Source organism: Pseudophryne corroboree, chromosome 8, assembly GCF_028390025.1.
Source record: "Pseudophryne corroboree isolate aPseCor3 chromosome 8, aPseCor3.hap2, whole genome shotgun sequence".
Lineage (NCBI taxonomy): Eukaryota > Metazoa > Chordata > Amphibia > Anura > Myobatrachidae > Pseudophryne > Pseudophryne corroboree.
In genome coordinates this window covers 383,110,283-383,136,448 of record NC_086451.1, presented here as the reverse complement: position 1 = coordinate 383,136,448, position 26,166 = coordinate 383,110,283, and the positions used below count along the sequence as shown (strand labels likewise).

At 47.7% G+C, this 26,166-nt stretch overlaps 1 protein-coding gene across 7 annotated transcripts in view; it reads left to right on the top strand.

Annotated features, from left to right (window-relative positions):
• Positions 1–26,166, top strand: part of CCDC9 (coiled-coil domain containing 9) — a 172,852-nt gene that overhangs the window by 20,125 nt on the left and 126,561 nt on the right. For 5 of the 7 annotated variants that reach the window (XM_063937635.1, XM_063937636.1, XM_063937637.1 and 2 more), the window contains 7 exons: positions 2,956–3,060; positions 4,536–4,679; positions 10,640–11,047; positions 11,132–11,215; positions 12,525–12,695; positions 12,909–13,090; positions 13,230–13,282. In XM_063937635.1, the coding sequence (XP_063793705.1) occupies positions 2,956–3,060; positions 4,536–4,679; positions 10,640–11,047; positions 11,132–11,215; positions 12,525–12,695; positions 12,909–13,090; positions 13,230–13,282 (1,147 nt within the window). Of the gene's footprint in view, positions 1–2,129; positions 2,224–2,955; positions 3,061–4,535; positions 4,680–10,639; positions 11,048–11,131; positions 11,216–12,524; positions 12,696–12,908; positions 13,091–13,229; positions 13,283–26,166 lie in introns of all 7 variants that reach the window. The other 2 variants (XM_063937639.1, XM_063937638.1) reach the window with 1 other exon arrangement.

Genomic DNA, 26,166 nt, shown 5'->3' with positions numbered 1-26,166 from the left:
GTATTAATTACTCACTGACACATTTTAAAAGGTCCACAGGTGGAGCTAATTATTTCACTTGTGATTCTGTGAGGAGACCTGCAAAACATGCACTGTATGGGGTCCTGAGGACCGAGTTTGAGAACCTGTGCTCTATTGCATGCGCTCAAAAAGGGGTGCACAGCTTCCTGAAAAGGGGTAATGTCCATAAGATACGTCCCCTTTTTATCGCTGAGATTATGGGCAGCCCCAATACTCTTCCTGCAGCATGAACAGATAGTTTCACTGCAGCTTTTACCTCCACGGGACACTCTGGTAGGCTGTTTCAGCAGGGTGCCACCATAAGGGCAGAGAGCATTTTTGCTTTCTAAAATTAGGCAGGGCGGTGTGCACCACTAAAACAGCCTAGCTTGAACATTAATGCTCTGTAGTCACTCTCAGGTTTGATGCAGTGACTGTGACGCATGGCCCCTTAGAGGCCATTAATTAATTTCCAGACTTTGGGCCAGTTGTAATGACGACTGAGATCGTCGAGGTGCGAGATGCCGGCCGTTTTTGGAAGGTTTTTTTTATAGGGGCAATCACTTAGAAGGCATGGTATTGTGTTGTATGGGATTGCCTCTTTAAAAAAAACTGTCCAAGGCCGGCCAGCATCCCACACCTCCGGCAATCACGGGCATCATTACATCCGGCCTTATATGTAAAAATTTCTTTTTACAAAAATAAATGTAAATATTAAACACACAGTATAAATAACATTATAGATGGCTAAATACTCGTGCTTCGCTACGGGATGAGGATGTAATTTACGTTGGTTGGAGATCTCGTATATAGGCATATCTTGCTTCCCTGCCGCACTTTGTGTAGTGGCCGGACCCCTTTTTGGTCCCCCAAGGGACCCTGCTCTTCCCACTATACAACTCTGTCTGTGGCTTCCTGCTGCCTCCATTCCCCTCCTCACATCATGTCAGTGCCCCTGTGAAATTATTGATCTTTTTATAGTTTCTTATATAGCGCAGCACATTATGTATCTCCTTATATACTCTGTGCTGCTGTGGGACTGTTCTACTTCCACTATATAACTCTGTGTGTGGGTTTGTGCTACCTGCATTCCCCTCCTCATATCATGTCACTGGTCCTGTCACTTGCAGCCCTGTCATCACTGACCTATCATGCATGTCCTGATATAGGGGGTCATTCCGACCCGATCGCTCGTTGCAGTTTATCGCAGTGATTGGGTTGGAACTTCGCATGCGCCGGCGCATGCCCGATGGCTGAAGGCCATCGTTGCCTAGCGATTGCCTCTGAGGCGGTCGCTGGTCGGGAGGGGCGCGGTCCGGCCAACGCAGGCGTGGCCGGACCGTTCGGGGGACGGGCCGCGGCAGCTGCGTGATGTCACACGCAGCCACTGCGACTCGGGGCAGCGAAGAGTTTCTCCCGGCCAGCCGCAGGAGCTGCGCTGGCCGGGAGTAACTCCTGAGATGCAAATAATTGCTGCTGTACGATGCTTCTGTATTTCTGATGGAGAGGGGGCCGGCACTGACATGCAGGGCGGACTAGCCCTGTGCTGGGCGTCCACCCTGCATGTCGGAGTGCCTGATCATAGCTGTGCTAAATTTACCACAGCTACGATCAACTCTGAATGACCCCCATAGTCTGTGCTGCTGGCCCACCCCTAGGGTGCTAGTGGTGTGTTACCCCCACAGTGTTTGTTCCCAGAGTGTGTCATTTGTGTAGTAAGTTTGGTGTAAACTGCTGCAGGCATTCCAGAGTTATGCTGTCTGCTGAAAAACTCTGTGCTGCTGCCTCACTCCTAGGGGTGCCCCCCCTTCCCCCCCAGGGTTTGTTCCCAGATTGTAAGGCATGTGTTTACCAATTTTGGAGTACATGGGTCCAGCAATTCCGGAGTTATGCTGTCTCCTGATATACTGTGTGCTGGTGTCCCGCCCCCTAGGAGTTCCTAACTTTTCTTTTTTGTTGCCTCCGGCGTGTGTTAATACGCTCATATGCCAAATTTCACGATCTTTGCTTGTAAACTATGGATTTGTATAGAAAGACAGACAGAAGGACACTTTTTCACTTTTATATAGTAGATAATAGGCTGTGAGCACATGGATGTCAGAATGTGTTTTCCTATTTCACTCGGACAGGTTAGCAAAGGAGAAACTGCCATAGGAATCATTTATCCAAGGGGAGAGATGCAGAATCCGCATACAGGTGTGCTTTACCAGAGCATATAACAAGGTAGAGAAAATGAGGCATATATTATTTATCCTGTATATACTGTGGTAAAGCACTGTGCCTGTTCAAACCTACAGCGAATATGAATCGGTCCCTTTTACAATGCTTGTTTATTCTAAAGGGGAAATTCAATTGTTTTGAGTGCCATGCTTAATGGCCGCCCGATGGAACAATTCAGTTGTTTTGGGTGCCAGTTTATTATTGCAGTTGTGCCATAAAGCCGTCTAATGTACTGGTTTAGGTGCCCAAACCACTGACTTCACACTTTTCTGCCCGACACCTCAGGAGGCTGGGAGAGGAAATATGTTGTTCCATTGGTGCCAGTTATACAGAAACGCTCTAAAAACAATTGAATTCCACTGTGCGTGGGAAGGACATTTACTAATGATGAGCAGAATTAGGTTTTTTATTATTATTATTATTATTATTATTATTATTATTATTATTATTATTATTGTTATTATTGTTATTATTTATTATGAATCTTTTTGTGTGTGTTAGAAGCAATAATTTCCTTGGCCTTGTTTGGTTCTCTGAAATGATGAATGGCAATGAAATGTCTGATTCGTTTGCATTATATGTACCAGGAACTGATGGAATCGGCCTGCTCCTTATGCTAAAAAGATGTCATGTTTAATTTGTGAGAACAAGCCAGAAGGGTACCAATGACAAGTTAGCAGTTTGGTGCCTGTTCAATGGGACAATGAGATAATAGGGGTTACTCTGATGTTACAGGATTCTGTGTTGGACTTGAAGTCTAAGGAGGAGAAGGATGCTGAGCTGGACAAGAAGATTGAAGCCTTGCGCAAGAAGAATGAAGCGCTGGTCAGGAGACACCAGGTAGCCAAGCACTCTGTGTAATCTCTTCAGGGATGTGCTCGGTTCTCCCAGTGTTTCATATAATGATATTCATTATTCAGGCTGCAGATGAAGGTGAAAGAGGGTGTGCCATGTAATTATGTTACTGAAGTCTTCCTGTGGATCCAGTACTACACCAGTTTTTTTAAATTGTTAATTAAAATTCTATAGCTATATAGATATAAAAGAGATGGGGACATGCGCAAGGTTTCTCCAGAGTCCAATATAAAGTGTCCGGTTCCCAGTAACGGAAGATGTCAGTGCAGCTTCATCCAGGAGCCATAAAGTTTAGCTCATGCAACAAAAAAGGAGAGCGCACAAGTGAGCAGAGTATAAAACCAGCTTTACTTGTATAAAGGCTCGCATACGCTAATTCCAAATGGTGACTAAACCGCGTTGGGTGTGGTTTGACGGCGGATGTGGTGATGCCACATGCCAGTACTGATGCCTTGAGACGCTGCCAGGAGTCTGTCTGGTACAGTGAGATGATATTGCTCCAGAATGAGTGAACCCTGTGTGCCCCAGAGACACTGACATTTTGCTGGCCTGGTGGCTCAGTGAATTATGCTTACTACTGCTTTCTTAGATGTATGTACGTTTTATGCAAGTAATGTTTTTAGAATGTGCTTATTTGTACGCTCTTATATGTGTGTATGTATGTCGCCTACACGTGGTGGATGAATCCATTTTGTGAAGTCTACCACATTTCCTGAGAAAGGAGTTGATTGGATACTTAGGGCCTTATTCAGGTGGATACAGTGTGAATGTCTATAGCAGGCATTCCCAACCACGGTCCTCAAGGCACACCAACAGTGCAGGTTTTAGGGATATCCAGGCTGCAGCACAGATTGTTATATCAAAATAACTGAGCTACTAATTAAGTTACCTGTGCTGAAGCCTGGATATCACTAAAACCTGCACTGTTGGTGTGCCTCGAGGACCGTGGTTGGGAATACCTGGTCTATAGGTTGTAGTAGTGGGGTGTCTAGTCACACGGGTATGTCACGATCGTACAGTGCACACACCAAGATGCCTTTAGGTTCAGAGTGATTGACGCAAAGGTGTATGTATATTGGAATATTGACATGGTGACTATCGACCATTTCAACATGTCAGCATTCTGATGTCAACATTGTGGTATCGACATGAATGTCAACACAGTCATTGTCAACCATGTGAGGATACTCTACAAAGGTACGATGGCTGTAGTAAGTACACTACTTGCCTAGTGATGGAGCCAGCTGTTAGTACACTACCTATGCTTAAGTAGGATAACCCATGCTTGTTGGAGCACAGCCCAGTGATTTGTGGGGCACAACAGTTTCAAACAACTGGAGATAATTGGAGCACCATGGGTTATAGAAATATAGATGGTTTGTTTTCCATACGTTGCTGTTGCACTTTGTTGCTGTCATTCTTTCTGGAGCATGTTTTTCATGTATCTGTCTCACTGCTAGATGATCGAGGAGGATCGGAAGAGGGCTGAGCAGGAGGGAATCGCAGTGACCACTCCAAGGAAAGCCAAACACCTGGACGGCGAGCCAGACAAAGCTCGGAAAGAGAAGGAGAATTTCTCAATAACTTTAGATGTCTCTGCTGGGGTGAGAGCAATTTGAAGGCCGTACTTGTGGGAAGGTGGAATGGTCTGGCAGGGATATAAATGTAAACTACACATCCACTCGTTCACATTTCTAAGGTGTCCACAACTGCAAGTTGTGAAGACCATGGTTTTGTTTTCTCATAGTATTTCTTGCACTTTATCAGAATTATTTAATGGATCTTTACTGTGTAGGCCCTGGTCAGTCTATCTTTGTTGTCTTTTTTTTAGTTACATTCAGAAAGACTTACCCAAGAAAAACTTTCTAAGCAGAGTATGGCATGTTATTTGCATTCATGAGTAAAAAACTGTTAAAAAGAAATGTAAAATGACTCTTGCATAGCACTTTGTATAATTTTCTCTGACGTCCTAGTGGATGCTGGGAACTCCGTAAGGACCATGGGGAATAGCGGCTCCGCAGGAGACTGGGCACAAAAGTAAAAGCTTTCTGACTAGCTGGTGTGCACTGGCTCCTCCCCCTATGACCCTCCTCCAAGCCTCAGTTAGATTTTTGTGCCCGGCCGAGAAGGGTGCATGCTAGGTAGCTCTCCAGAGCTGCTTAGAGTAAAAGTTTTAAATAGGTTTTTTTATTTTCAGTGAGACCTGCTGGCAACAGGCTCACTGCATCGTGGGACTAAGGGGAGAAGAAGCGAACTCACCTGCATGCAGAGTGGATTGGGCTTCTTGGCTACTGGACATTAGCTCTAGAGGGACGATCACAGGTTCAGCCTGGATGGGTCCCGGAGCCGCGCCGCCGGCCCCCTTACAGAGCCAGAAGAGCGAAGAGGTCCGGAAAAATCGGCGGCAGAAGACGTTCCTGTCTTCAATAAGGTAGCGCACAGCACTGCAGCTGTGCGCCATTGCTCTCAGCACACTTCACACTCCGGTCACTGAGGGTGCAGGGCGCTGCGGGGGAGCGCCCTGAGACACAATAAAACATGTTTTAAACCTTATATGGCTAAAGAAATGCATCACATATAGCATCCTGGGCTATATGGATGCATTTAACCCCTGCCAGTTTTCCTAAAAAAAAAAAAAGCGTGAGAAAAGGCCGCCGAAAAGGGGGCGGAGCCTATCTCCTCAGCACACAAGCGCCATTTTCCCTCACAGCTCCGCTGGAAGGACGGCTCCCTGACTCTCCCCTGCAGTCCTGTTACAGAATCAGGGTAAAACAAGAGAGGGGGGGCACTAATTGGCAGAAAATACTTATACAGCAGCTATAGAAGGGAGAAACACTTATATAAGGTTATCCCTGCATATATATAGCGCTCTGGTGTGTGCTGGCAAACTCTCCCTCTGTCTCCCCAAAGGGCTCGTGGGGTCCTGTCCTCTATCAGAGCATTCCCTGTGTGTGTGCTGTGTGTCGGTACGATTGTGTCGACATGTATGAGGAGGAAAATGATGTGGAGGCGGAGCAATTGCCTGTAATAGTGATGTCACCCCCTAGGGAGTCGACACCTGACTGGATGGTCGTATGGAAGGAATTACGTGACAGTGTCAGCACTTTGCAAAAAACTGTTGACGACATGAGACAGCCGGCAAATCAGTTAGTGCCTGTCCAGGCGTCTCAAACACCGTCAGGGGCTCTAAAGCGCCCGTTACCTCAGATGGTCGACACAGACCCAGACACGGATACTGACTCCAGTGTCGACGGTGACGAGACAAACGTAATGTCCAGTAGGGCCACACGTTACATGATCACGGCAATGAAGAAGGCTTTGAACATTTCTGATACTACAAGTACCACAAAAAGGGGTATTATGTGGGGTGTGAAAAAACTACCCATAGTTTTTCCTGAATCAGATGAATTAAATGAGGTGTGTGACAAAGCGTGGGTTTCCCCCGATAAAAAACTGCTGATTTCTAATAAATGATTGGCATTATACCCTTTCCCGCCAGAGGTTAGGGCGCGTTGGGAAACACCCCCTAGGGTAGATAAGGCGCTCACACGCTTATCAAAACAAGTGGCGTTACCGTCTCCTGATACGGCCGCCCTCAAGGAACCAGCTGATAGAAAGCTGGAAAATATCCTAAAAGGTATATACACACATACTGGTGTTATACTACGACCAGCAATCGCCTCAGCCTGGATGTGCAGCGCTGGAGTGGCTTGGTCGGATTCCCTGACTGAAAATATTGATACCCTGGATAGGGACAGTATATTATTGACTATAGAGCATTTAAAGGATGCATTACTATATATGCGAGATGCACAGAGGGATATTTGCACCCTGGCATCAAGAGTAAGTGCGTTGTCCATTTCTGCCAGAAGAAGTTTATGGACACTACAGTGGTCAGGTGATGCGGATTCCAAACGGCATATGGAAGTTTTGCCGTATAAAGGGGAGGAGTTATTTGGGGTCGGTCTGTCAGACCTGGTGGCCACGGCGACGGCTGGGAAATCCACCTTTTTACCCCAGGTCACCTCTCAGCAGAAAAAGACACCGTCTTTTCAAACTCAGTCCTTTCGTCCCCATAAGGGCAAGCGGGCAAAAGGCCACTCATTTCTGCCCCGGGGCAGAGGAAGGGGAAAAAGACTGCAGCAGGCAGCCTCTTCCCAGGATCAGAAGCCCTCCCCCGCTTCTGCCAAGTCTTCAGCATGACGCTGGGGCTTTACAAGCGGACTCAGGCACGGTGGGGGCCCGTCTCAAAAATTTCAACGCGCAGTGGGCTCACTCGCAAGTGGACCCCTGGATCCTGCAGGTAGTATCACAGGGGTACAAATTGGAATTCGAGACGTCTCCCCCTCGCCGGTTCCTGAAGTCTGCTCTACCAACGTCTCCCTCCGACAGGGAGGCAGTATTGGAAGCTATTCACAAGCTGTATGCCCAGCAGGTGATAATCAAGGTACCCCTCCTACAACAGGGAAAGGGGTATTATTCCACGCTGTTTGTGGTACCGAAGCCGGACGGCTCGGTGAGACCGATTTTAAATCTGAAATCATTGAACACTTACATAAAAAGGTTCAAATTCAAAATGGAATCACTCAGAGCAGTGATAGCGAACCTGGAAGAAGGGGACTATATGGTGTCTCTGGACATCAAAGATGCTTATCTCCATGTCCCAATCTACCCTTCTCACCAAGGGTACCTCAGGTTTGTGGTACAGAACTGTCATTATCAGTTTCAGACGCTGCCGTTTGGATTGTCCACGGCACCACGGGTCTTTACCAAGGAAATGGCCGAAATGATGATTCTTCTTCGAAGGAAAGGCGTCTTAATTATCCCTTATTTGGACGATCTCCTGATAATTGCAAGATCCAGGGAACAGTTAGAGGTCGGAGTAGCACTATCTCAGGTGGTACTACGTCAGCACGGGTGGATTCTAAATATTCCAAAATCGCAGCTGATTCCAACAACACGTCTACTGTTCCTAGGGATGATTCTGGACACAGTCCAGAAAAAGGTGTTTCTCCCGGAGGAGAAGGCCAGGGAGTTATCCGAGCTAGTCAGGAACCTCCTGAAACCAGGACAAGTGTCAGTGCATCAATGCACAAGGGTCCTGGGAAAGATGGTGGCTTCTTACGAAGCGATTCCATTCGGAAGATTCCATGCAAGAACTTTTCAGTGGGATCTGCTGGACAAATGGTCCGGATCGCATCTTCAGATGCATCAGCGGATAACCCTATCTCCAGGGACAAGGGTGTGTCTCCTGTGGTGGTTGCAGAGTGCTCATCTTCTAGAGGGCCGCAGATTCGGCATTCAGGACTGGATTCTGGTGACCACGGATGCCAGCCTGAGAGGCTGGGGAGCAGTCACACAGGGAAGAAATTTCCAGGGCTTGTGGTCAAGCATGGAAACGTCTCTTCACATAAATATCCTGGAACTAAGGGCAATTTACAATGCCCTAAGCCAAGCAAGGCCTCTGCTTCAGGGTCAGTCGGTATTGATCCAATCGGACAACATCACGGCAGTCGCCCACGTAAACAGACAGGGCGGCACAAGAAGCAGGAGGGCAATGGCAGAAGCTGCAAGGATTCTTCGCTGGGCGGAAAATCATGTGATAGCACTGTCAGCAGTGTTCATTCCGGGAGTGGACAACTGGGAAGCAGACTTCCTCAGCAGACACGACCTCCACCCGGGAGAGTGGGGACTTCATCCAGAAGTCTTCCACATGATTGTAAACCGTTGGGAAAAACCAAAGGTGGACATGATGGCGTCCCGCCTCAACAAAAAACTAGACAGATATTGCGCCAGGTCAAGGGACCCTCAGGCAATAGCTGTGGACGCTCTGGTAACACCGTGGGTGTACCAGTCAGTGTATGTGTTCCCTCCTCTGCCTCTCATACCCAAGGTATTGAGAATTATAAACACAGAGGACCCGTGGCCTCTACCTCTAAGGAAGGACCTGCTCCAGCAGGGACCTTGTCTGTTCCAAGACTTACCGCGGCTGCGTTTGACGGCATGGAGGTTGAACGCCGGATCCTGAAGGAAAAAGGCATTCCAGATGAAGTCATCCCTACCCTGGTCAAGGCCAGAAAGGATGTAACCGCAAAACATTATCACCGCATTTGGCGAAAATATGTTGCGTGGTGTGAGGCCAAGAAGGCCCCTACAGAGGAATTTCAACTGGGTCGTTTCCTGCATTTCCTGCAAACAGGACTATCTATGGGCCTAAAATTAGGGTCCATTAAGGTTCAAATTTCGGCCCTGTCGATCTTCTTCCAAAAAAGAACTGGCTTCAGTGCCTGAAGTTCAGACGTTTGTAAAAGGGGTACTGCATATACAGCCTCCTTTTGTGCCTCCAGTGGCACCTTGGGATCTCAATGTAGTGTTGAGTCTCCTAAAATCACATTGGTTTGAACCACTCACCACTGTGGAATTGAAATATCTCACATGGAAAGTGGTCATGCTGTTAGCCCTGGCTTCAGCCAGGCGTGTCTCAGAATTGGCGGCTTTGTCATATAAAAGCCCTTACCTAATTTTTCATTCAGACAGGGCAGAACTGAGGACTCGCCCTCAATTTCTCCCTAAGGTGGTTTCAGCGTTTCACATGAACCAGCCTATTGTGGTGCCTGCGGCTACTAGGGACTTGGAGGACTCCAAGTTGCTGGACGTAGTCAGGGCCCTGAAAATATATGTTTCCAGGACGGCTGGAGTCAGAAAATCTGACTCGCAGTTTATCCTGTATGCACCCAACAAGCTGGGTGCTCCTGCTTCTAAGCAGACGATTGCTCGTTGGATTTGTAGTACAATTCAGCTTGCACATTCTGTGGCAGGCCTGCCACAGCCAAAATCTGTAAAAGCCCATTCCACAAGTAAAGTGGGCTCATCTTGGGCGGCTGCCCGAGGGGTCTCGGCTTTACAACTTTGCCGAGCAGCTACTTGGTCAGGGGCAAACACGTTTGCTAAATTCTACAAATTTGATACCCTGGCTGAGGAGGACCTGGAGTTCTCTCATTCGGTGCTGCAGAGTCATCCGCACTCTCCCGCCCGTTTGGGAGCTTTGGTATAATCCCCATGGTCCTTACGGAGTTCCCAGCATCCACTAGGACGTCAGAGAAAATAAGAATTTACTTACCGATAATTCTATTTCTCGTAGTCCGTAGTGGATGCTGGGCGCCCATCCCAAGTGCGGATTGTCTGCAATACTTGTATATAGTTATTGTTACAAAAATCGGGTTTATTGTTGTGAGCCATCTTTTCAGAGGCTCCTACGTTTATCATACTGTTAACTGGGTTCAGATCACAAGTTGTACGGTGTGATTGGTGTGGCTGGTATGAGTCTTACCCGGGATTCAAGATCCTTCCTTATTATGTATGCTCGTCCGGGCACAGTATCCTAACTGAGGCTTGGAGGAGGGTCATAGGGGGAGGAGCCAGTGCACACCAGCTAGTCAGAAAGCTTTTACTTTTGTGCCCAGTCTCCTGCGGAGCCGCTATTCCCCATGGTCCTTACGGAGTTCCCAGCATCCACTACGGACTACGAGAAATAGAATTATCGGTAAGTAAATTCTTATTATAGGAGAAGAGAGTAGTAAATGATGGGAAGTCCCCCAGAGTCTTGAACACCCCACCTAGCGCAGAAACATCTCCAAGAAGTCCCACCCACAGGACTGGTGGCCGAATAGGAGCTTTCTCTGGTGGGCGAATCCCCCACATGGACCAACAGGGAGAATCGTTTCAAGTGGATATTGATGACACCCACCCAAAAGAAAGGCCAATAAGAGGGAGAAGAGGCCAAGGTCCTGATGTGTCAAGGAGAAGTCCACAAGTCCCCAAAGATGGGTTTCCTGGAGAGCCATGGTCACCCTCTCCGAAAGGAGCAGAGAGGGGTGGAAGAGGTCCAGGCAGGGGCAGTAGCACTCCCAGCAGAGGTGGCAGCTTCAGTGCTGTTGGGGAGGGTGTCCCAGGACCTGACAGAAAAGTTAAGGTACTGTATTGGTATTAAAGCTGGTGCTCGCCATACTTTTCCCTGCTTTCACCTGGCTTCAAGTATGCTGTTTTCTTTGGCCAGGAATGGGAAGAGAAGAGGAAGCTGAATATAGAAAAGATGAACGAGGAAATGGAAAAAATTGCAGATTATGAGAGGAGCCAAAGGGTGAGTGCTCTGCTCTGTCCCTCCCAGCATTTCTGCTCCTCCCTTATAATATGTACAGGTAATATCATTCAGGTCTTGATCCAGACTGATAAATGTGAATGAGCGGTCATTCAATAGATGATATCAATAGTTGTAGATGGTAATTTAGAATTCTCCATCAGTCTGCCAGGGATAAACCTTAAATGAGGATTTACTTCCATTTCCTTGGGTTTTAAAGCTGGATTACAAACTCCTGCTGAGGCACAAGTTTTTGATGATAAATGTATTGAGAGAAAAACCTGAAGAAACCCAATTGGCAGAATTCTAGAAATGGTATCCGGACTCCAGGTCGACACACCTTAGGTCGCCGCCAATTGGTCGACACACCTTAGGTCGACATGGACAAAATGTCGACATGGACAAAAGGTCGACAGGAACAAGGTCGACTTGAGTTTTTCACAATTTTTTTTCTTTTTTTGAACCTTTTCATACTTAACGATCCACGTGGACTACGATTGGAACGGTAATCTGTGCCGAGCGAAGCGGTAGCGGAGCGAAGGCATTCGCTCGCCATGCGAGTTGAAGCTGTGCACAAATTGGGGTTCCCGGTCACTCTACGAAGAAAACGACACAAAAACACCATAAAGCTCATGTCGACCTTTTTCCATGTCGACTTAAGGTGTGACGACCAATTGGCGTGGACCTAAGGTGTGTCGACCTTTTTGCTGTCGACCCTCAGTCCCAGACCCCTAGAAATAGGTATTGACCTTAGTCATTCTTGTGTGCCTTCTCTTACCGTAGCACACCTTTCACTCCTTCTGCAGTCACTAGCTGTAATGGGAAGGGCTTCATTGCTCCACCTGAAATCCTTAATGGTTGTAACTCCTTCTGCATTTACTGGTGTTGCCACTAAATTTTTTTCTTTATTTTTTATTTCTGTTCAGATCCTGCTTTAACATTACAAACTTTTTTACTTTTTTTTTTTTTATTTGTTATATGAAGTTTTGCTAGAATGTAACTGAACTGCTGCTTCTGCAGTCTTCGAGGCTCTGAGCATATGTTGTTCACCAGTGCATCACAAAGTGAACTTAAGTAAAGTCCCCCCCCCCCCCCTTTTACCTCTATCTGAAAATTCAGATACTGAAGATATGTTAGGTAGACAGCATGTGATTGCTAATTGCCAGATATGATCTTTTAGGGATTGTATACAGAAAACGTTTACATAGAGATTGTTTTTTGCACGTTTTAACCCCTTAAAGAAAATTCATATACATAGAAATTTTTTTCAGTACTTAAAGTTCCAGTTTCAATTGGGTGTTTTTAATGCCAGGACGGAGTAAGAGACAAAAATCCAATCCGCAACTTTCTTGATGATCCCAGGCGAACGGGTCCCATCATGGAGGCAGATCGGAAGGAGGGGAGCCGCAGGCATATCAGGAATTGGGGAGGACCTGATTTTGAGAGAGTTAAAACTGGCATGGATCGGGAAAAGGAGAGTCATGTAAGTGTGTGAATGTGTACATCTGTGTTTTCCAAATGTATGTAATTTGGGCTCATCTGGAGTATGCATTTATAACCCGAATGCCTAAATACTAATACAAGAAACTGGTTTCTATTAATGAGGACATTCTAGAACATGAGGCTCATCAGACTTGTGTATATACTCTGTGTGAGGTCTTGTATCTTATGTCCGACACTGACTTTTGTGTACAAGGTGAGGAGACCTGGAATGAAAAATCAGATGGATATGACCATATCGATGACTGGCAAGGAACGTGCAGAATATATGCGATGGAAGCAAGAGCGGGAAAAGATAGATCAGGAGAGACTGGCACGTCATCGTAAGCCCACAGGGCAATGGAAGCGGGAGTGGGATGCAGAGAAAACGGACACAATGTATGTAGCCACTGTGGCCTTTGTACTCTTCCTATCCTTATAACCCTGAGCTCTAGTGTGCAATGTGTGCTCTTTATCATTGCCATTGATGGTGTAGTAAGCTTTTATTCTGATTGATGATCCTAATTATTCTCGCTAGGTTTAAGGAAGGATCTGCTCCTCATATAGAGGATGAACCCACCAGCAGAAGAGGCGAGTATGACTGCGCATTACATATGTCATTCCATCTTATTGTTCCTACATTAACATTTTCTAGAAAGCACTGTTCCCTTTACGCTATGTAGACAAGTGATTGGACACTGACAGCAAATAGAGCTGTCAGTACTTTGTAGGTTCACCATGTGCTGCAGTCACCCTCCTTGGCACACTGTACACAAGTTCCTGGACAACATGAGGCAGTATGTTTTACCATTCCACCTTAAGTATAGTGACCAACAGTTGCAGTGCAGAAGGTTAAGTCGACCGAGAACGCACCCATCGCTCCAATTTGCCGTAGATGTTCTTAGTGGGGTTAAGATCTGTACTCTGAGCTGGCCAGTACACCTTGCATACTGAGTTTTCTCTATCCTCCATAGGGGACGCTGGAGTGCAGTACCATGGGGTATAGATGGGGTGATCAGGTGAGCCGGCACTTTAAAATTTTTAATGTGTGTCACTGGCTCCTCCCCAGACCAGTTTTAGAAATGTGCCCGGGAGAACCGGTCACTTCCTCTGGAGCTCCAGAGATATTATTATTTTATTTATTTATTACCAGTTGTATAGCGCGCACACATTCTGCAGCGCTTTACAGAGAATTTTTGGCCATTCACATCAGTCCCTGCCCCAGTGGAGCTTACACTCTATATTCCCTACCACTTGTACACGCACACATATTAATGCTAGGGTTAATTTTGCTGGGATCCAATTAACCTACCAGTATATTTTTGGATTGTGGGAGGAAACCGGAGTACCCGGAGAAAACCCACGCAAGTACGGGGAGAATATACAAACTCCACATAGTTAGGGCCATGGTGGGAATCGAACCCAAGACCTCAGTGCTTTGAGGCAGTGATGCTAACTATTACAATTTAACTAAAACTTCAACAGCCTTCGATAACAGGTGTAAGGTGGAAGTTTTTTCTACTAAGCACCTACAGTGTTTTGAGTGTTTTGTTTTACAACAGAGCTGCCCTCTACAGGAAGCTCGGAAGGCTGAGGAGCATTTTTTTTTTTTTTTTTTTGTCCTCAGCAGCTGGTTTGCTGGTAAGATTGAGGAGTATCGGGAAAGGAGAGATTTACACTCCGGGTATATATGTATAGGTCTATCTCCTATTCCTACAGGTTAGGGAGAAGGGAGAATGTTGACAAACGTCTGGCAGCGCTCTGCCCTCCTTTGATGATTTCCAGTCTCCTCCCCTATTTATGGATGGAAGACTACGGTATGATGATAGTCAGTCTCCTGTCCAGCAAGGAGGTTCATCTAGACCACCTTTTTTGTCAAACATCTGGATAAGTGAATTTATGGCTACACATTTATGGGTCGTACATCTCAATTGCTTACAGGCATTTTTCAGCTACCTGGCTTCTCTCACCACAGTCTTCCAGCTGGTTTACATAAAGGGTCTTGGGCCTTAAGGCACTACTTCAGACTCCAAGTCTTCAACTAACAGACTGATGTTTTTCTTGTTTACAAGTCAGGATAAAATTATTCGGAACACCAAACAGTATTGGGTCCTGTATTTAGGTCTCAGTCTCTTCTGGAACTCGGAAAATATATGTCAGACAGACAGACAGACAGACAGACTCTTCATCCTCACATCCAGCAACGCTGGGTAAGTAGAAGGGATCAACACAACCAAAAATTCATAAAAATCAACAATTTATTCCACCATTTTAAAGTGCTTCCAACAGTGCTCAAATCAATAAAGATCGTTACATATCCAAAGTAGCAGTGTATATTAGCATGTTACCACTTGGGGAGACATTACTCCAGTACCCCTGACGGCTGTTTCGTTGCTGCTTGTAGTTTGGACTTGGTGTAGGGAAATTTCCTAAATGTCTTTGGTTTTTCCTCCTGGTTAGCTTCTGACAGATTCTTCTTCAGTAACTTGAGTTGTAGTCATCTGGTCATCTTCCTGATTTTAATAGTTTTTCTCCGTGAAGCCCCGAGACTCAGGTGGCATTATTTGGGGTCACAATAGCTGCTTGCTTGTGACCTCGACTTATAGGCTTCACCCCTTACCAAAATGATCTATTAATCTAGACATATTCTGGAAGGAGATTTGATTAATGCTTCTGTTTACAATATATGAGGGACGTTTTTCCTCGAGACTTTAGTCTAAAGATGTAGATTCCATTGGACACTCTCCTGGAGTGTACAACCTTTGTGCTGGGTCCTCGGCTCAGTCAGTATTCTCTCCTTCTGGGAGCGTTGGTTGGCCTCAAATAGGACTTTCCAGTACAACCCGATTTTGTCTCTCTGGACCAGTGCAAGTATTCACTTAGAATTCTGTACTGCACATCAATGTCCTGGACCCACAAGAACTGGAAAGGTGTTATCGCATCTCTTCTCCTTTGGGAGTGGGTTCCTTAATTTCGGTTAGACTGCACTACTGTTGCATACTCTTAGAAGTAAGAATGCACGGATTATGCTCTCTTCTATTGTAGCATGCTTATAACAGCAAGGAGTCAACATATTGTGCTATACCACCTTATGCTTTGTATCCACAGGATGTCAGATCGACCGTAGTCCGTACAGCAGATGTTTTCTAAGGGCCTCCTCCCTTTTTTTTTTTTTTTTTTTTTTTTTTAATCTACACTAGTGGGGGCAACAACAAGGAAGACCTTGTCTACTCCATGGGTATGCCAGTTAGTTTATATCTTTCCCTGTTTTCCACTTGCAGTGTAAACAATATACACTACTCGCGGGCAAACCTGGTAGGCTGCATCTATGTTTGGGCTTGTTCACCTACATTTCACAGATTGGCTGTTCAGGGTGTGGTGATGGAATGCGGGAAACCCTGAGGGCTCAGCATGTTAGATCTCTCTTACGCGACATACTCTGCAGTTTCTGTGGCCGCATGCATTCATATCCTATCGGATGGCATATATTGCCTGATGTGCATAGCAGATCTCTACTACACTTCTTTAAGGTGGACTCTCATTTGTTGCTCTTCCCTTTTTGGCTTTAGTCTTAGCATAACCATGATGGCTCTACCTTGGTTTCAATATCTGCCTCACCAGACTCTACATGCTGTCTGTTTCACTAGCAGGGCTGTTGGTACGTTATCTGTATCCCATGCAATATCTGTATCCCAGTTGTCTTGGTGGGTCTCTGTATCAGTTACCTCCTGGGTCATACTGCATCTTAGGTTGACTGAAATCATTTTGTCAAGCTCCACTGTGCTCTAGGTTGCGACCTTGAGTCATGGCTTACCTGTGCAGTTTTCCGGAATTCTCAGCACTCTCCCGCCCATTTGGGAAGATCTGCGACATCATCCTTCAACTGAACTCCAGCGTCCCCTATGTATGATAGAGAAAACAGGATTTTGGTACTTACCGGTAAATCCCTTTCTCTGAGTCCATAGGGGACGCTGGACGCCCACCCTGCGCTGCTCTCTTCCGGCGGTGTGGTTATACCACTGGTTGTACCGGTGTCTTTCCGAGGTTCCCGTTTTACGGAGATCTCTTTTTATGGTTGTCTTGCTTACCTCCTACTCGATTGGTCGGGTTACCGTATCTCCTCGGGCACAGTTTCTAAAACTGGTCTGGGGAGGGTGTAGAGGGGGAGGAGCCAGTCACACACATTAAAAAAATCTAAAATGCCAGCTCACCCCGTCTATCGCCCGCCTATACCCCATAGTACTGAACTCCAGCGTCCCCTATGGACTCGGAGAAAGGGATTTACCGGTAAATACCAAAATACAGTTTTCTCTAACGTCCTAGTGGATGCTGGGGACTCCGAAAGGACCATGGGGAATAGCGGCTCCGCAGGAGACTGGGCACAAAAGTAAAAAGCTTTAGGACTACCTGGTGTGCACTGGCTCCTCCCCCTATGACCCTCCTCCAAGCCTCAGTTAGATTTTTGTGCCCAAACGAGACGGGTGCAGGCTAAGGGGCTCTCCTGAGCTGCTTAGTGTAAAAGTTTAAAGTAGGTTTTTTATTTTCAGTGAGACCTGCTGGCAACAGGCTCACTGCACCGAGGGACTAAGGGGAGAAGAAGCGAACTCACCTGCGTGCAGAGTGGATTGGGCTTCTTAGGCTACTGGACATTAGCTCCAGAGGGACGATCACAGGCCCAGCCATGGATGGGTCCCAGAGCCGCGCCGCCGTCCCCCTTACAGAGCCAGAAGAAAGAAGAGGTCCGGAAAATCGGCGGCAGAAGACGTCCTGTCTTCAATAAGGTAGCGCACAGCACTGCAGCTGTGCGCCATTGCTCTCAGCACACTTCACACTCCGGTCACTGAGGGTGCAGGGCGCTGGGGGGGGGCGCCCTGAGACGCAATAAAAACACCTTTTTTGGCAAAAAATACATCACATATAGCTCCTGGGCTATATGGATGTATTTAACCCCTGCCAATTTTTACATAAAAAAGCGTGAGAAAGGCTCCGCCCCTTTTTCGGCGGCCTATCTCCTCAGCACACTGGCGCCATTTTTTCCTCACAGCTCCGTTGGAGGAAGGCTCCCTGACTCTCCCCTGCAGTCCTGCACTACAGAAACAGGGTAAAACAAGAGAGGGGGGGCACTAAATTGGCATATAAATATATACAGCAGCTATATTAGGGAAAAACACTTATATAAGGTTATCCCTGTATATATATAGCGCTCTGGTGTGTGCTGGCAAACTCTCCCTCTGTCTCCCCAAAGGGCTAGTGGGGTCCTGTCCTCTATCAGAGCATTCCCTGTGTGTGTGCTGTGTCGGTACGTTGTGTCGACATGTATGAGGAGGAAAATGGTGTGGAGGCGGAGCAATTGCCTGTGTTAGTGATGTCACCCCTAGGGAGTCGACATCTGACTGGATGGTCTTATGGAAAGAATTACGTGATAGTGTCAGCACTTTACAAAAGACTGTTGACGACATGAGACAGCCGGCAAATCAGTTGATACCTGTACAGGCGTCTCAAACACCGTCAGGGGCTCTAAAGCGCCCGTTACCTCAGGTGGTCGACACAGACCCAGACACGGACACTGACTCCAGTGTCGACGGTGAGGAAACAAACGTATTTTCCAGTAGGGCCACACGTTACATGATCACGGCAATGAAGGAGGTTTTGAACATTTCTGATACTACAAGTACCACAAAAAAGGGTATTATGTGGGGTGTGAAAAAACTACCCGTAGTTTCTCTATCGTCCTAGTGGATGCTGGGGTTCCTGAAAGGACCATGGGGAATAGCGGCTCCGCAGGAGACAGGGCACAAAAAGTAAAGCTTTCCGATCAGGTGGTGTGCACTGGCTCCTCCCCCTATGACCCTCCTCCAAGCCTCAGTTAGATTTTTGTGCCCGGCCGAGAAGGGTGCAATCTAGGTGGCTCTCCTAAAGAGCTGCTTAGGAAAGTTTAGCTTAGGTTTTTTATTTTACAGTGAGTCCTGCTGGCAACAGGATCACTGCAACGAGGGACTTAGGGGAGAAGAAGTGAACTCACCTGCGTGCAGGATGGATTGGCTTCTTGGCTACTGGACATCAGCTCCAGAGGGACGATCACAGGTACAGCCTGGATGGTCACCGGAGCCTCGCCGCCGGCCCCCTTGCAGATGCTGAAACATGAAGAGGTCCAGAATCGGCGGCTGAAGACTCCTCAGTCTTCTAAAGGTAGCGCACAGCACTGCAGCTGTGCGCCATTTTCCTCTCAGCACACTTCACACGGCAGTCACTGAGGGTGCAGGGCGCTGGGAGGGGAGCGCCCTGGGAGGCAAATGAAAACCTATTTGGCTAAAAAATACCTCACATATAACCTCCGGGGGCTATATGGAGATATTTAACCCCTGCCAGAATACACTAAAGAGCGGGAGACGAGCCCGCCGAAAAAGGGGCGGGGCCTATCTCCTCAGCACACAGCGCCATTTTCCTTACACAGCTCCGCTGGTCAGGACGGCTCCCAGGTCTCTCCCCTGCACTGCACTACAGAAACAGGGTAAAACAAGAGAGGGGGGGCAAAATAGTGGCAAAAATTATATTATAAAAGCAGCTATACAGGGAGCACTTATTATAAGGCTATCCCTGTCATATATAGCGCTTTTGGTGTGTGCTGGCAAACTCTCCCTCTGTCTCCCCAAAGGGCTAGTGGGGTCCTGTCTTCGTTAAGAGCATTCCCTGTGTGTCTGCTGTGTGTCGGTACGTGTGTGTCGACATGTATGAGGACGATATTGGTGTGGAGGCGGAGCAATTGCCAAATATGGGGATGTCACCTCCTAGGGGGTCGACACCAGAATGGATGCCTTTATTTATGGAATTACGGGATAGTGTCAACACGCTAAAGCAGTCGTTTGACGACATGAGACGGCCGGACAATCAGTTAGTGCCTGTCCAGGCGCCTCAAACACCGTCAGGGGCTGTAAAACGCCCTTTGCCTCAGTCGGTCGACACAGACCCAGACACAGGCACTGATTCCAGTGGCGACGGTGACGAATCAACCGTATTTCTCTATCGTCCTAGTGGATGCTGGGGTTCCTGAAAGGACCATGGGGAATAGCGGCTCCGCAGGAGACAGGGCACAAAAAGTAAAGCTTTTCCAGATCAGGTGGTGTGCACTGGCTCCTCCCCCTATGACCCTCCTCCAGACTCCAGTTAGATTTTTGTGCCCGGCCGAGAAGGGTGCAATCTAGGTGGCTCTCCTAAAGAGCTGCTTAGAAAAAGTTTAGCTTAGGTTTTTTATTTTACAGTGAGTCCTGCTGGCAACAGGATCACTGCAACGAGGGACTGAGGGGAGAAGAAGTGAACTCACCTGCGTGCAGGATGGATTGGCTTCTTGGCTACTGGACATCAGCTCCAGAGGGACGATCACAGGTACAGCCTGGATGGTCACCGGAGCCGCGCCGCCGGCCCCCTTGCAGATGCTGAAGTCAGAAGAGGTCCAGAATCGGCGGCTGAAGACTCCTGCAGTCTTCTAAAGGTAGCGCACAGCACTGCAGCTGTGCGCCATTTTCCTCTCGGCACACTTCACACGCAGTCACTGAGGGTGCAGGGCGCTGGGGGGGGGGCGCCCTGGGAGGCAAATGTAACCTATATAAAGGCTAAAAATACCTCACATATAGCCCCCAGAGGCTATATGGAGATATTTAACCCCTGCCTGGATTCACTAAATAGCGGGAGACGAGCCCGCCGGAAAAGGGGCGGGGCCTATCTCCTCAGCACACGGCGCCATTTCCTCTCACAGCTCCGCTGGTCAGGACGGCTCCCAGGTCTCTCCCCTGCACTGCACTACAGAAACAGGGTAAAACAGAGAGGGGGGGCAAATTTATGGCGATATTTTGATATATATAAAGCAGCTATAAGGGAGCACTTATAAGGCTATCCCTGTTATATATAGCGCTTTTGGTGTGTGCTGGCAAACTCTCCCTCTGTCTCCCCAAAGGGCTAGTGGGTCCTGTCTTCGTTAGGAGCATTCCCTGTGTGTCTGCTGTGTGTCGGTACGTGTGTGTCGACATGTATGAGGACGATATTGGTGTGGAGGCGGAGCAATTGCCATATATGAGGATGTCACCCCCTAGGGAGTCGACACCAGAATGGATGCCTTTATTTATGGAACTACGGGATAGTGTCAACACGCTAAAGCAGTCGTTTGACGACATGAGACGGCCGGACAATCAATTAGTGCCTGTCCAGGCGACTCAAACACCGTCAGGGGCTGTGAAACGCCCTTTGCCTCAGTCGGTCGACACAGACCCAGACACAGGCACTGACTCCAGTGGTGACGGTGACGAATCAACTGTATTTTCCAGTAGGGCCACACGTTATATGATTTTGGCAATGAAGGAGGCGTTACATTTAGCTGATACTACAGGTACCACTAAACAGGGTATTATGTGGGGTGTGAAAAAACTACCTATAGTTTTTCCTGAATCAGAAGAATTAAATGACGTGTGTAATGAAGCGTGGGTTGCCCCTGATAAAAAGCTGATAATTTCAAAGAAATTATTGGCATTATACCCTTTCCCGCCAGAGGTTAGGGAGCGCTGGGAAACACCTCCTAGGGTGGACAAGGCGCTAACACGCTTATCTAAACAAGTGGCGTTACCCTCTCCTGAGACGGCCGCACTTAAAGATCCATCAGATAGGAGGATGGAAAATATCCAAAAAAGTATATACACACATGCAGGTGTTATACTACGACCAGCTATAGCGACTGCCTGGATGTGCAGTGCTGGGGTAGTTTGGTCAGAGTCCCTGATTGAAAATATTGATACCCTGGACAGGGACAATATTTTACTGTCGTTAGAACAAATAAAGGATGCATTTCTTTATATGCGTGATGCACAGAGGGATATCTGCACACTGGCATCACGGGTAAGTGCTATGTCCATTTCGGCCAGAAGAGCTTTATGGACGCGACAGTGGACAGGCGATGCGGATTCAAAACGACATATGGAAGTTTTGCCGTATAAAGGGGAGGAGTTATTTGGAGTCGGTCTATCAGATTTGGTGGCCACGGCTACAGCCGGGAAATCCACCTTTCTACCTCAAGTCACTCCCCAACAGAAAAAGGCACCGACTTTTCAACCGCAGCCCTTTCGTTCCTTTAAAAATAAGAGAGCAAAGGGCTATTCATATCTGCCACGAGGCAGAGGTCGAGGGAAGAGACAGCGACAGGCAGCTCCTTCCCAGGAACAGAAGCCTTCCCCGGCTTCTACAAAAGCCTCAGCATGACGCTGGGGCTTCTCAAGCGGACTCGGGGACGGTGGGTGGTCGTCTCAAAAATTACAGCGCGCAGTGGGCTCACTCGCAGGTAGATCCCTGGATCCTGCAGATAATATCTCAGGGGTACAGGTTGGAATTAGAGACAGATCCACCTCGCCGTTTCCTGAAGTCTGCTTTACCAATGTCCCCCTCCGAAAGGGAGACGGTTTTGGAAGCCATTCACAAGCTGTACTCTCAGCAGGTGATAGTCAAGGTACCTCTTCTGCAACAAGGGAAGGGGTATTATTCCACTCTTTTTGTGGTACCGAAGCCGGATGGCTCGGTAAGGCCTATTCTAAATCTGAAGTCCTTGAACCTGTACATAAAGAAGTTCAAGTTCAAGATGGAGTCACTCAGAGCAGTGATAGCGAACCTGGAAGAGGGGGACTTTATGGTATCCTTGGACATCAAGGATGCGTATCTCCACGTTCCAATTTACCCCTCACACCAGGGGTACCTCAGGTTCGTTGTACAAAACTGTCACTATCAGTTTCAGACGCTGCCGTTCGGATTGTCCACGGCACCTCGGGTCTTTACAAAGGTAATGGCCGAGATGATGATTCTTCTTCGAAGAAAAGGCATATTAATTATCCCATACTTGGACGATCTCCTAATAAGGGCAAGGTCCAGAGAACAGCTAGAGATGGGATTAGCACTGTCTCAAGAAGTGCTAAAACAGCACGGGTGGATTCTGAATATTCCAAAATCCCAGTTAATGCTGACAACTCGTCTGCTGTTCCTAGGGATGATTCTGGACACTGTTCAGAAAAAGGTTTTTCTCCCGGAGGAAAAAGCCAAGGAGTTATCCGAGCTTGTCAGGAACCTCCTAAAACCAGGAAAGGTGTCTGTACATCAATGCACAAGAGTCCTGGGAAAAATGGTGGCTTCTTACGAAGCAATTCCATTCGGCAGATTCCACGCAAGAATTTTCCAAAGGGATCTGTTGGACAAATGGTCAGGGTCGCATCTTCAGATGCACCTGCGGATAACCCTGTCTCCAAGGACAAGGGTGTCTCTTCTGTGGTGGTTGCAGAGTGCTCATCTATTGGAGGGCCGCAGATTCGGCATACAGGATTGGATCCTGGTGACCACGGACGCCAGCCTGAGAGGCTGGGGAGCAGTCACACAAGGAAGAAACTTCCAGGGAGTATGGACGAGCCTGGAAACGTCTCTTCACATAAACATTCTGGAACTAAGAGCAATATACAATGCTCTAAGCCAGGCAGAACCTCTGCTTCAGGGAAAACCGGTGTTGATCCAGTCGGACAACATCACGGCAGTCGCCCATGTGAACAGACAGGGCGGCACAAGAAGCAGGAGTGCAATGGCAGAAGCTGCAAGGATTCTTCGCTGGGCAGAGAATCATGTGATAGCACGGTCAGCAGTGTTCATCCCGGGAGTGGACAACTGGGAAGCAGACTTCCTCAGCAGACACGATCTTCACCCGGGAGAGTGGGGACTTCATCCAGAAGTCTTCCACTTGCTGGTAACCCGTTGGGAAAGACCAATGGTGGACATGATGGCGTCTCGCCTCAACAAAAAACTGGACAGGTATTGCGCCAGGTCAAGAGATCCGCAGGCAATAGCTGTGGACGCGCTGGTAACGCCTTGGGTGTACCAGTCGGTGTATGTGTTTCCTCCTCTGCCTCTCATACCAAAAGTATTGAGAATTATACGGCAAAGAGGCGTAAGGACGATACTAGTGGTTCCGGATTGGCCAAGAAGGACTTGGTACCCGGAACTTCAAGAGATGATCACGGAAGATCCGTGGCCTCTACCTCTAAGGAGGGACTTGCTTCAGCAGGGTCCCTGTCTGTTTCAAGACTTACCGCGGCTGCGTTTGACGGCATGGCGGTTGAACGCCGGATCCTAAAGGAAAAAGGCATGCCGGAAGAAGTCATTCCTACTTTGATTAAAGCAAGGAAGGAAGTAACCGTGCAACACTATCACCGCATTTGGCGAAGATATGTTGCGTGGTGCGAGGATCGGAGTGCTCCAACGGAGGAATTTCAACTGGGTCGATTCCTACATTTCCTGCAATCAGGATTGTCTATGGGTCTCAAATTGGGATCTATTAAGGTTCAAATTTCGGCCCTGTCGATTTTCTTTCAAAAAGAATTGGCTTCAGTTCCTGAAGTCCAGACTTTTGTTAAGGGAGTGCTGCATATACAGCCTCCTGTGGTGCCTCCAGTGGCACCGTGGGATCTCAATGTGGTTTTGGAATTTCTAAAATCTCATTGGTTTGAACCACTAAAAAAGGTGGATTTAAAATATCTCACATGGAAAGTGACCATGTTACTAGCCCTGGCTTCGGCCAGGAGAGTGTCAGAACTGGCAGCTTTATCTTACAAAAGCCCATATCTGATTTTCCATTCGGACAGGGCAGAACTGCGGACTTGTCCGCATTTTCTCCCTAAGGTGGTGTCAGCATTTCATCTGAACCAGCCTATTGTAGTGCCTGCGGCTACAAGTGACTTGGAGGACTCCAAGTTACTGGACGTTGTCAGAGCATTAAAAATATATATTGCAAGGACAGCTGGAGTCAGAAAATCTGACTCGTTGTTTATATTGTATGCACCCAACAAGATGGGTGCTCCTGCGTCTAAGCAGACGATTGCTCGTTGGATCTGTAGCACAATCCAACTTGCACATTCTGTGGCAGGCCTGCCACAGCCTAAATCTGTAAAGGCCCACTCCACAAGGAAGGTGGGCTCATCTTGGGCGGCTGCCCGAGGGGTCTCGGCATTACAACTTTGCCGAGCAGCTACGTGGTCAGGGGAGAACACGTTTGTAAAATTTTACAAATTTGATACTCTGGCTAAGGAGGACCTGGAGTTCTCTCATTCGGTGCTGCAGAGTCATCCGCACTCTCCCGCCCGTTTGGGAGCTTTGGTATAATCCCCATGGTCCTTTCAGGAACCCCAGCATCCACTAGGACGATAGAGAAAATAAGAATTTACTTACCGATAATTCTATTTCTCGGAGTCCGTAGTGGATGCTGGGCGCCCATCCCAAGTGCGGATTATCTGCAATAATTGTACATAGTTATTGTTAACTAATTCGGGTTATTGTTTAGGAAGCCATCTTTCAGAGGCTCCTCTGTTATCATACTGTTAACTGGGTTTGATCACAAGTTGTACGGTGTGATTGGTGTGGCTGGTATGAGTCTTACCCGGGATTCAAAATTCCTCCCTTATTGTGTACGCTCGTCCGGGCACAGTACCTAACTGAGGCTTGGAGGAGGGTCATAGGGGGAGGAGCCAGTGCACACCACCTGATCGGAAAGCTTTACTTTTTGTGCCCTGTCTCCTGCGGAGCCGCTATTCCCCATGGTCCTTTCAGGAACCCCAGCATCCACTACGGACTCCGAGAAATAGAATTATCGGTAAGTAAATTCTTATTTTTTCCCGAATCAGATGAATTAAATGAGGTGTGTGATGAAGCGTGGGTTTCCCCCCGATAAAAAACTGCTAATTTCTAAAAAGTTATTGGCATTATACCCTTTCCCGCCAGAGGTTAGGGCGCGTTGGGAAACACCCCCTAGCGTAGATAAGGCGCTCACACGCTTATCAAAACAAGTGGCGTTACCGTCCCCAGATACGGCCGCCCTCAAGGAACCAGCTGATAGGAAGCTGGAAAATATCCTTAAAAGTATATACACACATACTGGTATTATACTGCGACCAGCAATCGCCTCAGCCTGGATGTGCAGTGCTGGGGTGGCTTGGTCGGATTCCCTGACTGAAAATATTGATACCCTGGACAGGGACAATATATTATTGCCTATAGAGCATTTAAAGGATGCATTTCTATATATGCGAGATGCACAGAGGGATATTTGCACTCTGGCATCAAGAGTAAGTGCGATGTCCATTTCTGCCAGAAGAGGATTATGGACGCGACAGTGGTCAGGGGATGCGGATTCCAAACGGCATATGGAAGTATTGCCGTATAAAGGGGAGGAGTTATTTGGGGTCGGTCTATCGGACCTGGTGGCCACGGCAACGGCTGGAAAATCCACCTTTTTACCCCAAGTCACCTCGCAGCAGATAAAGATACCGTCTTTTCAGGCTCAGTCCTTTCGTCCCCATAAGGGCAAGCGGGCAAAAGGCCACTCATATCTGCCCCGGGGCAGAGGAAGGGGAAAAAGACTGCAGCAGACAGCCTCTTCCCACGAACAGAAGCCCTCCCCCGCTTCTGCC